At 41.1% G+C, this 13,397-nt stretch overlaps 1 protein-coding gene across 2 annotated transcripts in view; it reads right to left on the bottom strand.

Annotated features, from left to right (window-relative positions):
• Nucleotides 1-1,219: 1,219 nt before the first annotated feature.
• The window catches only part of NDUFAF2 (NADH:ubiquinone oxidoreductase complex assembly factor 2), a 76,958-nt gene continuing 64,780 nt past the window's right edge, over nt 1,220-13,397 (bottom strand). For both annotated transcript variants that reach the window (XM_072992717.2, XM_020783657.3), the window contains one exon: nt 1,220-2,539. In XM_072992717.2, the coding sequence (XP_072848818.1) occupies nt 2,273-2,539 (267 nt within the window). In that variant the 3' untranslated portion in view covers nt 1,220-2,272. The remainder of the gene's footprint in view (nt 2,540-13,397) is intronic.

Here is a 13,397-nt window from a genome sequence, read left to right on the forward strand (position 1 = left end):
GCTCCCTTTCTCCGCCAGCAGGTGGCTCCTGGGAGGCTGTTGAAGAGCAGCAGGTGGCTCGGTTGCAGCCGGGCCGGAGAAGGGGGTGGGAAGGGGGCAATTGGGCAACCGGAGACCCCTCCGGGCAGAAGAGGAGGAGGAGGGAAGGTGGTTAGGGTTGCGTCCTCATTACCCCCAAGATTTTCAATTTCACCCCATTTGGGGTAATTTACCCTTATTCCCTGACCACTGCCCTATACGGTTTGGGTCCAGGTTATTTGAAGGATGGTATCTTCTGATTTGAGCCTTCCTGGTCTTTAAGATCTTCAGAGGAGGTCTTCCTATCATTGCCATCACAGGCACATTTCATTGGGGACATGAGAGAGGGCCTTCTCTGTGGCCGTTTCCAGGTGGAATGCTCTTACCTTGAGAGCTTAGGTTAGTCCCATCCTTTTTACCACTGACAGTTTAAGACCCACTTCTTTAGGTAAGTAAGTTTGTCTTTGAAGTTTTGTTGTAAAATTACTCTTATAGTTTAATCGTTCTTTAATGTATGATTTTAAGATGTTTTTAATTTTATTTGTTTTTACACTGAGCCATCTTGAGTCCTCTCATTGGGAGAAAGACAGTCTATACATGAGATAAAATAAAAATGGTGCACCACCCCCATCAAAACTGGAAATAGACTTCAACAGGTTATTACTTAGCTACCTTGGTTTCTGGACTGACGTGGACTGTGATGGATTTTGATAGAAGATTACTGGCCCCTGTTGTTTATCCCCAGAGTAAGAAAAGTTGTATACCCCATGCTAAACCAAGACAAAGCTATGGGAAGAAACTACTACATCTAGGTATATGTCTGGCCCCTGTAGAAGTGTCAAAAGAACAGGCATCCCTTTGGACATACACGATATTTAGGATTAGCAGAGCAGATCTCTCAGCCCCAAGTACAATCAGGACCAAGTCTTTCCTAAGGTGTGGAATATTTGTCATCTGTGGAACACCCTGCTGCAAATAGGTGGTGGATCTTTAGTTGGATATATTTACCTATTGGTTAACTAACATTTTTCAAGTTATACTGCTGTTGCGAGGCCCAATATTTCTAATAGTTATTAGAATTGTATTTCTGAATTTTGGTCTTTCCAGCATATGTGATGCTGATTATGAGGACAGCACTGAATGAATATCCTCAGATGATCTCGATACAGTACAATTTGTAAAAGTTAGAACACTACTGAAGTTATGGAAGAATCAGTTTATTCATAGATATAGTAAGTTACATTTGATATTTCTGTATTCAGCTCTGTTTCATAGTACATTAATATATAAATAGTTATGTCTTCTATGATGACCTTTGGTTCCCCAGATAACTTTGGACTTGAACTCCCGTCAGCCGTAATCAGCAAAGTCACTCAAAAGGGATTATGGACAAAGGAAGTTGCCTTCTACATAGTTGTTTGGGTCATCTATCCCATTACTGTAAACTATCACTAGTAGCAGTGCTGTAAGGCTTGATGCAGGCGTATTGGCATTGCCTGGTGGTTTCCCATTCCCAGACATGAGCCCAGTTAGCTTCCCAAAGAAGAAGAGTATTCAGGGTGGCAAGATGATGATTTATGGGACTCATCTCCTTACCCCTATAAAGGTAAAGGTTCCCCTTGACATTTCGTCCAGTCATGCCCAACTCTAGGGAGTGGTGCTCATCCCTGTTTCCAAGCTGTAGAGCCAGCGTTTGTCCAAAGACAGTTTCCATGGTCACGTGGCCAGCGAGACTAAACACAGAATGCCATTACCTTCCCGCCGAGGTGGTACCTATTTATCTACTCACATTTTTACATGCTTTCAAACTGCTAGGATGGCAGGAGCTGGGACAAGTGATGGGAGCTCACTCCGTTGCGTGGATTTGATCTTACGACTGCAGGTCTTCTCACCCTGCAGCACAGAGGCTTCTGCAGTTTAACCCACAGTGCCCCCACGTCCCTTTCCTTACCCCTATATATATCTCTATATCTTGAAGATCAATGGTTTCACCCATAATCCACACAATAATATCAACATTGAATATTCTTTTAAAAGTGAAACTAATAGAAAACACGTGTCAAAGTATAGAAGGCAATAATTTAATCAACTTTTTAAAGAAAAATATCTTGAGAATAAATGCCTTGCCACTGAACAAATCAATTTCACAGTTAATGAACAAATACATATACACTTACACAAGTGTATATATGCATCAGTCACTTAATATATAATAAGAAAACATTAACCTAATTAATCTATTTCTAGATGCTTTTCATCTGTTCCCTTCTTCCTTCCGAGGACTCTCCTTAGAAGGCATCCAGGATCCTGGCTGAAAAGTCTTTGCTGTACTGACCGGGTCTTCCGAAGGCTCATTCTTTCCAAAAGGAAGGGCAGATGCATGGCCTTTAATCTGAGTATGAAGTTGCTCTGCCACTAGTCCATCTTCATATTCTTTGGCTTGTAAGAGTCGGTCTTTTTCATAAATCTCCTGAATCCTCTCTTTAATTTCTTCTTTGTAGTTCTCATTCTTTAGAATTTCCTGCAGAAAATGCAATGATACATTTAAGTGACAGAAGGAAATAGCTGAATGAATGAGGAAAACCAAGCTGTCTGAAAGAGGAGTTGCTTTAAGGCAGAAGTAGAAACCGCTTTTTCACTGTGTTGGATTTGGTGGGCAGATGCAGAATCTTCCATGTTTCCCCCACATACACACACACACTCATGGCAGTACCACTAGCCCCTAGGAAATAGTGCACTGACGTTGAAGGACTTCGCCAAATGGAGTCAGTGACATGTAGTAAGTTCTTTTGCCATATTGGCTACCCCATGGAAGAACCCTCCTTGGCACTCTATGTACCGTATTTTTCGCACCATAAGACACACTTTTCCCGCACAAAACGGGGGTGGAAAGTCTGTGCGTCTTATGGAGCGAAGAAAACAGATTATATTTTCCTGTTTTCTTCTCCTAAAAAACTGGTGCGTCTTATGGAAAGGTGCGTCTTATGGAGCGAAAAATATGGTATATTGCATTTTTGAGAGGGGTGAAGGACAAGAAATCTGCTCCCTGCCAGGCCCCCTTGCATATCCTTAAATCTGTATCCAGCTCACTGAGCTGGATCTGTTGTTATGTGCCGTCAAGTTGGAACTGACACAGTGATCCCAAGAGGGCTTTCAAGACGAGCAAGCTGTTTAAGGGGTGGTTTTACAGTTCCACGCTCCCAGTGGACTTCTATGTTTGAGCATTCGAACCCAGGCCTAATGAGTTCTAATCCATCACTCTATCCACTACACTGGGTTTGCTTCTAGCTTTGTCTTTAACAAAGTTAAGCATTTAACTGCCATATACTTCAAACAAAATAAAAAATGTTTTTTTTTGTAAGTGGGAATCCTTTTACAGATCTGTACATGAAAATTTACCTACTGTAAACTGTAGTTATTGTGTATTCCCACTCAATAATGATATTAAAATGGGCATGAAAATAACTAAAGAAATTTTAATATATTAGTGGGGTTTTGTGGGTATTGAAGCTAGGAAGTACTACTAAGATCTTGTAATACATCTTGAATACCAGTGCTATGATTTGATTTCCACACCAGAAAAGAAACCAAATTGGCAGCGGTGCTTTTTTGTTATTTCCGTGGAGAAAACAGATGTAAAAGCTTAGAATAAAGCAGTGATAATGGTCCCTTTGGAACAAAGAAGGATTAATTGTTCATGATCTGCTTAATTGACTTGAGCACTGCCCCTCGGCATCATGCGGAGATGAAGGCCAAAAACCAGTAAGAGAGGATCAAAAGTGCAAAAGGTTCTGGTGAAGCATGTGCTGAATGCACTAGAAATGAATAAATGATATAATAAATACGTTTGATTCCCCCCAGTGGGCACAAGTGCCATGAGATGTAGCAGGGTCTACTGTGAAATGTGGTCACACCCCAGCCGCAGTTTCAAATGGTACCATTTAATATTCTATTTTTTGGGGGGAGGGGGAGAAGCAAGTATAGTATGTATTTCTGCATTGCTTTGCATCCATGAAGTCTAAATAAACACTGGGATGCTAATGTGTGAAACAGAGGGTACTGACTGTGCTCTAGATGAGATCAGAAAGGTTTTAGGAGTTCACAGAAATGAAATATTAGCAGTACTTTAGCAGTGGAATATTCACAGACATTGTTTAGAATATTTAAGTAAAGATTTTAAACACTAAGATTTGGTTCATTTGTCCAGTGTCTACAAGTAGGGGTGGGAGAAGGGAACACGTTAAGGCAATATAGAGTTTGTAATCAACTGTATTAGGACTTGAATAGAGGACACTTACAGCCACTGCATCCATTTTTAGTGAACTAGTTGCTGGATATACTGCAACCTACATATGATACCTTTTAAGAGGTTTTGGCTGGGAGGGAGATGCAGTTAATGTCAATAAGCTCAGTAACAGTGAATAGTTCCCCCTCTACCTCAGATTCCCCTCCTTCACCGCCTTTTCCCAATTAGGGTTCCCTTAGTGTTAGCAATGGAGTTTGTCAGAAATAGACAACAGCTAGAGTGAACTGTTCTGTCAGCTATGTAACCATTCCGTTACTAAGGAAGCTAGCTAATCAGTTAAGCTTAGTGATTTAACAAATTAACGTTTTTACACAATATCTTTTAATCTATGAAGAACTATAACTAGAGTTTCTGAGTGAATTTACTGAGGCAGTAAGTACCAGTTCATGTAAACTAACAAATAAGGGGTGGTGAACTGAGGGAGACTGTAGTTTAATCTGCTCTGTAGGTTCCTGATTGAACCATTTGATCCACTGCTTAATTAGAGGAAAATTATTTTAATTTTATAAAGCTACACTTAATTCTTTACATTCTGCCCCTAAGACTAGTCATCAAGCTAAGAATCCTTAACAGGATGGAAATCTCACTTGGATAGACCAATGAGAATGAGAAATGTCAAGTTTTTTCCTTCTGGGAATGACTGTGAGAGTGTTATGTACAATTCCCCCCCATGCAGGGTTATTATTATTTTACTTCAAATAATAATAATAACCCTGCATATTAGGGTTTGCTTGGTTGGTGTTTTTTCAGGGGGGTGGTGCAAAATGAAAGAAAAGCATAGTTTTTTCTCTCTTCTATCTCCTTTTCTGGCAGAGGGCCTAATGCTGTCACCGATTTTTTTTTTAAATTAGTATTTGCTTTTGTGCAAGAATAAAAAAATTTTTAGGAGTAGTTGATTATACTTTTGACAAGATCTCTCAACATGGTGAGTTACCTTTAATGTTGTAGATGAGAACACGTATGAAAATTTTTTACAGCCTTAGCTCAAAAATCTCCTCTTGCCCAACCGAAAGGTTTCCCTCAAGAAACAATAGATTTCATTTAGCATAGGCTTTTGTGAACTCCAGCCCACCTTATCAGATGGAGAGAAAATTACTTCTCTGGGTTGCCACACTGAGAGAAGCAAAGAAAACAAACGGTCACCAAAAATCGTACCTTCTCGGCTGTGGCTGTACTTTATGGATTGGGCTCTCAGTGGAAGTCTGTTAGTCTTCCTGCCTCTCACCCTTTAAGAGGATGCTAAAGACATTATGGTTTCAGGAAGCATTTAAAGGCATCCTTCCTTAAGCCTCTCTTCATATGTGTTTCCTGGAATCTGTCATCATTTGAGGTTTTATTTTATGTATGTACGTTATTCGTTTTAATGTATTCGCGAAGGCTTTCACGGCCGGGATCTAATGGTTGTTGTGGGTTTTTCGGGCTTCTTGGCCGTGTTCTGAAAGTGGTTCTTCCTAACGTTTCGCCAGTCTCTGTGGCTGGCATCTTCAAAGATGCCAGCCACAGAGACTGGCGAAACGTTAGGAAGAACCACTTTCAGAACACGGCCAAGAAGCCCGAAAAACCCACAACAACCGTTATTCGTTTTGTTGGCTGGCCGGGGTTATTGTTTAATTTTATCTTTGTAAACTGCTTAGAGTACTGTCTGACACTAAAGCAGTGGTATATAAATTTACAACATCTGTATCAAATAATTTCACAAAGACATATAGCGAGAAAACACACATTGACCATGGATAATCAAGTGACTATTTGCCAAATGCAACCTCAAAAGGAAACTAAATTCCCATATCAAAATGAAATTGAGATCGCAGAGTAATGAATCTCCATTATCACAATCTAATAAACCGTACTGTGTCTCTAATGTTAGTTGAAAACAATTCAACTGACTTCAATTAGCTTCCTAATTTTTCTAGCATACAAAGGTCAGGCCCATAAGGAATACTGATAATAGGCAGGAGAACACACACACACACCCTTTTCTAACATTTGTTCTTGGGGGTGTGGGATGACATTGGCCAAATAGTTACAGAGGAATAGTGCATGCTTGCGGTAAGAAATTCTTGGCTGTTGTTTCAATAATTTTTTTTCTGTAAAATTACCCCCCTACCAGGTCTTGTCCTTTCTCGTTAATTAAAAAAAGTCTTGTTGGTTTGAGGATGGCTTTCCTTGAGGTACCTGTGTGGATCCAAAGAAGGGAAGACTTGATCAAGTGAGAGTATTGTCAACAAAATATTTCTGCATCTACTGATTTGGATTTGGACCATGGCTGGATAGCTCAGAGTTTTGGCTTTGTGGCTACTGGGGCATTCCATTCCCCACTGTGCCTTCTAGAAAGCAATTCAGCCTGTGGAGGCATAAGCAAACTGCACATTCCCAGAGCAACACCAAAAGAAGAAACTGGTAAATTTCTGTGTACACATTTCCCTTCAACAACACTGGGATTTGGGGCACCAGATCACGGTGCAGCTCAAAATCCATGTATAACTCTTATGCCCACAGAAATATAACTATAAAGCATAAACAATAAATTCACACCTACACACACCTCCCCCAATCACATCAGCCTCTCTGCTGCTGCACCGTCAACAACTGGGGCCTTGGTAAGTCCGAGACCCACATCTCTCAGGCCACTTCATGGAGACAAAGCAGCACAGTCTTCATTGAATATGTATTTACTGAAGACGTTTTATTTATTTAAATATTTAATTATAAATCAATGTATAACCAAAACTGTGCTGTTTAGATCTGTGCAACTCAAGGGAGAAACACGGCCAAACAGCCCGAAAAAACTAGAACAACCATCGGATCCCGGCTATGAAAGCCTTTGAGAATACAAGGGAGAAAACTTTGAAAAGAATCACCATTAAGTCAGAATCAACTTGATAGAACATAAATTAAGCTGGATAGAATTCGGGACCTGGCTGCAGAGCCACAGACTGGATTCACGCTTGTTGAAAAACATCCCTTACAATTGCTTTGTGTTTGGATGAGAAGTTGTTAACTGATGAAAAAAAGGAGTCAACTTCTGGGATTTTCCCCTGCTGGGTGTCACTCTTTAAATGGTAGTGAGCACAAAAGGGCAACCTGTAGAGACCATCTTGACTGCTGCCACTGGTGTTGTCAACATTCAGCCTGCCCTTTGCTATGTGAACCTTGACATCTTTTTTCCTGCTGGCAACATGGGCATGATATTGTGCAGCACTATTGGACCATTTCTTTGCATTCTGAATTGTAGGAACAGAAGCACAATATTCCACATTCATAAACCAGAAGGTTCTTGAAGAACTGAATTCGTTCATAAAGGGTAGCAGTCAGTACTGTTCTTTCCACTCATCTTCTTTCACCTGTTGCATTACTTATTCTGTGTAATTATAGACAAGCCATGTTGCCTGGGGAACCCTGGCACATATTTCCAAAAATGGTTTTCAAGCTCAGCAGAGCTGGTTTCTGATATTTCCCCCCCCCCCCAAACACACACACTAGGTTTATGAAGCTCGAATTAGTGGGATTCTGAAGCTAAAGAGCTTACAATTTTGCAGCAAGGCCAACACTGATATGGCCCTCTTCGTGTCTGAAGTTCCCCCCTATACGTGAGATGCAGGGCAATTGTCCTCTGAGTCCCTCCCATGCCTTAAAAAGGTCCTGTGCTGATTACTGAGTTGCTGAGAAAAAAACAGCAGGAGAGACCTATTGTCTTCATTACATTTTGGGACTTCTCAGAAGCATATGCTTGGCCACTTGAAAAAAATGGGAGGCAGGACTAGATACGAGGTTTGTCTAATCAAACAGTTCTCTTCTAACATCTTGCACACTGGAGACTAACCTCTATTGACAAAGGACAATTCCTGTGGCAAAATAATGAATCTAGCACAAAAGAATTCTACAGTACAGTGGTGCCTCGCAGAACGAGCGCACCGTAGAGCGATGAATTCGCTCTACGGTGACGCTTTTTCGATCGCTAATGCGATCGCAGAGCGATGGCCCCAATGGGCGAAAATCGCAGAGTGGGCGGTAAGCGGTTCGCTTACCGACCTTTGCTTTGCGACCCGCCGATCAGCTGTTCCGCGGAACAAAATGGCCGCCGGAACAGCCGAAATGGCCGTGCACAGCATTTTTGCGCCCTCGTTAAGCGAGGGGAGGGCGCAAAAATGGCTGCCGGCCATTGAAAAACTTCGCTGAACGGTGAGTAACTAAGTTTAATGCATTCCAATGGCTTTTTTCTTACCGCTCAGCGATGTTTCACACAGCAAGGGTTAATCCGGGACGGATTAACCTCACTGTGCGAGGCACCACTGTATTTTTTAAATGCATTCAACCTTTTTAATCCAACAGGGACAATGTTGTTATAAAACCTTGTTATTTTGACAACCTCACAAAGCAATGGACCAGCATTCCAACTTCATTTAGCTTTTCCTTCTGTGTTCATCATGATATACAAAAGAAAGAGCGACAGGGCAGAAGGCTCTTCTGAAATATCCTGTTTCATTAAGAAACTGACTTCGCAGTTGGAACAGATTAACTTGAGTATAGTGCAAAAGATCTTATGCTGCATTCATGTAGGAGAAACAATATGCATGCAGGTTATCTAACTACATTTACACAAGCATGCTGCTCACAGACAATAAGCCAGGACTCTTCTGGGCTTCAGATTTAGCATGACATATGGTCTGGGGCAATTGCTTTTCTCCCTGTCAGAAAATAAAGAAACCATCTTCCAAGCCACCGGTTTAAAAATGAGGGATATACATTGGTGTCTCGACTCACGAACGTCCCGACATACGACCATTTTGAGTTACGACCAGTTCCAGTTGCAAAATTTTGCTTCGACTTGCGGCTGGAGCGTCCACTTATGAACACAAAAAGGCAGGGAAAAAAGACAGGAAATTCAAATTGCTAACTATTGGTGGCTCTTTCAGCCCAACGGTTAGAGCGAGTGCGATCGGAAAAGACTTCGGACTACCTTATAAGTTAACGTGCTGCTTTCTGCATTTTAAAACTGTCCTGGGTGGGTTTTGCAGTGTGGTTTTGGGCTGGGGGGTTATGTTTCTGTGCTGTGATGGGTCTTGGGGGTTTGTTTTTTGGTATTTCCCCCTATTTCCAATGGATTTCGGGGGGGGGGTTGGTTGCTTTTTGGAGTTTCCCCCCATTTCCAATGGGTCTTGGGGGTTTGTTTGTTTTTGTCCCCCCCCCAATTTCTGATGGGTCTTGGGTGGTTTGGTTGCTTTTTGAAGTTTTTTCCCCCGTTTCAAATGGGTATTTGGGCGCGTGTTTGTTTGTTGGGTTTTTTCCCCATTTCTGCTCCGTTTGTTTTCTTTGCATTTCTGATGTGCTCCCTTTGTTTCTTTGCATTTCCGATGTAATCCGTTTGTTTTCTTTGCATTTCCAGTGTGCTCCGTTTGTTTTTTCCTTTGTTTCCTTTGCATTTCTGATGGGTCTTGCACACTTGATTGCTTCCCCCCCCTTTCGGCCGGAAGGGATTAATTGTGTTTCCGATGGGTCTTGCATTGATTTTGTTGTTGTTATTTTTTTCTTCAGCTGGAATGGATTAATTGCATTTCAATGGGAAATGGTGCTTCGACTTATGACCATTTTGAGTTACATCCATCTTCTAGAACGGATTATGGTCGTAAGTCGAGCCATCACTGGACATGCATTTTAGATACACAGATACTGCTAAAGCACTCTGCCAGTGTATAAGGAGCTACAGACTACCAGCTCCCCAACTAAGGAAAATTCCCCACCAAAAAAGCAGGAGCTACCTGGTCCTTAATTGACAGGGAACACAAATTCGCCTGCAGGTCTCAAGCAGAGTAAACCCCTTCAGTCTATGGACTGAAATACATGCAGATCTATCATTTAACAATGAAGTTTAATTGGTACTGGTAGGAGGATTCTGGTCAGTGGGATGCATACCTGTCATAAAAAACAAAACAGTACCATGGGGCTTGGTGGGGCATTTTCTTACTTGAGCAGCTGGAAGTTGATAGATCTGTATTATTTCTTATACTAGCCACAGCATTCAGGGCATTGGAGGAGAAGGAGCATTCTCCCCTACTGTCATGTACATAAGTTAACCAACCACAGCAACATCTAGTGCAGATGTTAGATCATTATTCCTCCAGAGCCAATGTTAAAAAGGAATATTGTGCTTATTATGTACTGATTTTCTCTTACTGTCACCCATTATGCAGACTTGTTGTCAGGCAAAAAGACACAAAATAAATACTGTATTTCGAGCTTCTTTGCCCCAGTAATTTTTGTACTGAGCACAAACTGGTAAACCTTTAATCTGCATAGTCTGATTTACTGTTTTGTGCTAAGAGGCCCATATCACTTTCTTAATGACAGGGACAAACTGCAGACTGGTCAGTCTGCCATGCTTCTTTCTTCTTTGAAATTCAATTGCTACCTCATGACTCCATGATTTATTTATTTTTGAAGTTGGTCCAAAGCACTGTTTCTGTTAAAATGTTCAAGCACACTGCAGATGCAATTCAGTATCTCTTCTCACGCATTTGCTTTTCTTCTCGATGTGGAACCATCAGCAGGCTGATTGACTGGGATGCTCTGAACCAAATAGTAATGTACTGCAAATGGATGTGGCAAAGAGATGTCAGGCATTCTCTACAACCACAGCACTACTTTCTAATGCTTCTTGTCAAGAAAAAGAACCACATGACCTTCTTATACCACAGTAATGCCCAATCTCAGGGCTTAAGTGTGTGTAATAAGAAATACAACAAACCTTTTAAAATTTGGATGGCACTTTGAACAGGAGAGGAAGTGACTAAAAGCCCCACTCATTTGTTACCTAGATAATACAGCAGGTATTTCTACATGGGCCACTACATATAAGATGCCTGGGTTTGTAAGTTGGGTAGCCATCTTTGCTGAACAGAATGATAGCATGCTAAGGGCTCAGACAGGCAGGCAGCCATGTGTAGCAACTTCTATGCATAAAATCTGACTGAAATCATTATATTTACACATATGGTAATTTTATAAATGTTAGATAAATTGTATAAACATTAGAGATACCCAGTGTGGTGTAGTGGATAGGGTGATGGACTAGGACTCAGGATGCCTGAGTTCAAATCCCTGCTCACTTATGGAAACTCACTGGGGGGAGTGAAACTGGTAAAACCATTCCTTAAATATCTCACTTACTCAAACGGCCTATTATGACTGCTATAAGTCAGTTCCAATTTGATGGAACACAATAACAAATAACCATTCAATGGTGATAGGAATTTGGTCCAATAAGTTACGTAGTGCAAGGTGTGAGGCAAAGAGTCACCTCAACCAGGATCAGGAGAGTGTACTGTCCAACTCTCAAACAAAGACAGAAGAGCAAGAGATGGGAGTTATAAAAAGGGAATTAAGTAAATTAGAAATAAAGGAAGAGACTGAATCAGGTGGGAAAAGAGGAAGATAAAAAGGGGGAAGAAGGAGGGGGAGGGACAGAAGCATGGTGGGGAACAGAGGAGAAAGAAGAGCTTGTAGAGTTCATCCAAGAAGATCCTTGGACAGGAGAGTGGTGGAATTCAAAGTACCCTGTGAGTATGCTGAAAAGGAATGGAGACAAGAGATGTATAGAAAGCCACCTTACTGGGGGGAGACAGAGGAGAGAAAGCAAAGGAAAGAATACAAAGCCTGGGTAAAAAGGGAAGAACAGAGGAAAGAAAGGCAAAGATGTATAGTGAGTCCGGAGACATCCTGTGGGCCCAGACCCTTCAGACCCCGACAGAGAACAGTTCATGGCTTCATAAAGGGGGAACACCAAAAAGGTTCGATGTTCAATCCACAAAATTCAAGTGGGAAGAGAACACATCAGAGTTGATGAGTGCCAAACCTAAGTGGTCTCACAGTATTACTAGTTATTCCTGTTGTCATACCATGAAGAGATACCCAGTTTTAATAACATTAAGACTTATGATTCATTGTTGAATTTGGATGATGAGAAACAAGACTCAAATACTTATTAAGATATGTTAAACAATAAACCACTTTTATTAGAAGAATTGAGTGTGACGACCGCTTCTTTGGACAAAGTTAAGAAAAAGGTGGCAAGATCACACAAGGCCAACTACATAATGAGCTGTGAAAATTTTTCTGAAATAAAATGTTTCTGATCCTCCTATCCACAAAGGTCCTGAGGCTCCCACAGAATCTGTTTTGTTTTGAGGAATTGGGGGGGGGGAGCAGGAGTGAGAAGTCTTTAATTTCCAAAAATTGCTGGTGCTGGTAAGGTCATCCTGATGACAGCATATGTCAGAAGTTAAAGACTTCCTCCCATCCCGTAGCCCTAAATGTTTTCCCCACAATGAAGGACCTTTTGGAGGGTATGATGCCCCCCCCCAAATATTTAAAAAAACAACAACACTGTGGCTGATGACATGAAGTGGCTTACTTACTGAACAGGATTTCAGTCAATATATGCAAATAACTTTTTATTACTATCCCCCCACACACTTTAATCTAAATGTTGCCTGAATTCTCCCAATTTATACACATACAGTACTTTGCAAAGCAACCTTCCCTGTTTGTATTTTTAAGGAACAGGATAAAAACTAGAGGGTGTGGGAAACACGAATATTCATCTTCTGAAGTACAAAAGCTGCTGATGTATAGATATTTTAATTTTAGCACCCAGCATTAAATTAGGAGCATAGCTGTACCAAAACTGCTTAAGAGTCTGTGAGCACACCTTTTCAGAGACAATTTTCTTTAATATTTTGTGAACTATGGAGGGAATGCTAAAGGTATTTTAAAACATTAATGGAGTTGAGCATTCATTTCTCAGTTTCAGTGTGGCTAACACAGGAGGACTAATTAAAGACCAAGTAAGAGGTAAAAACCACTGGGCAAGTTTATACGGACCTGCCTGACTGTGCCTTTTGGTCCCCACTATCAGATAATCCGAAAAGAATAGTTAAGACTTCAAGGCCTTTCTGTCGCATCTTTCAGAGGAAAGTGATCTGACTTGCATTAAATTCTGACTGTTTCAAAACGAGACAGTTCCAGCAAGATCAGCAGATAATACTGAATTCAGCAGTGCTAAAAGAGGCCATGC

The sequence above is a fragment of the Pogona vitticeps genome, chromosome 2 (genome assembly GCF_051106095.1).
Source record: "Pogona vitticeps strain Pit_001003342236 chromosome 2, PviZW2.1, whole genome shotgun sequence".
NCBI lineage: Eukaryota > Metazoa > Chordata > Lepidosauria > Squamata > Agamidae > Pogona > Pogona vitticeps.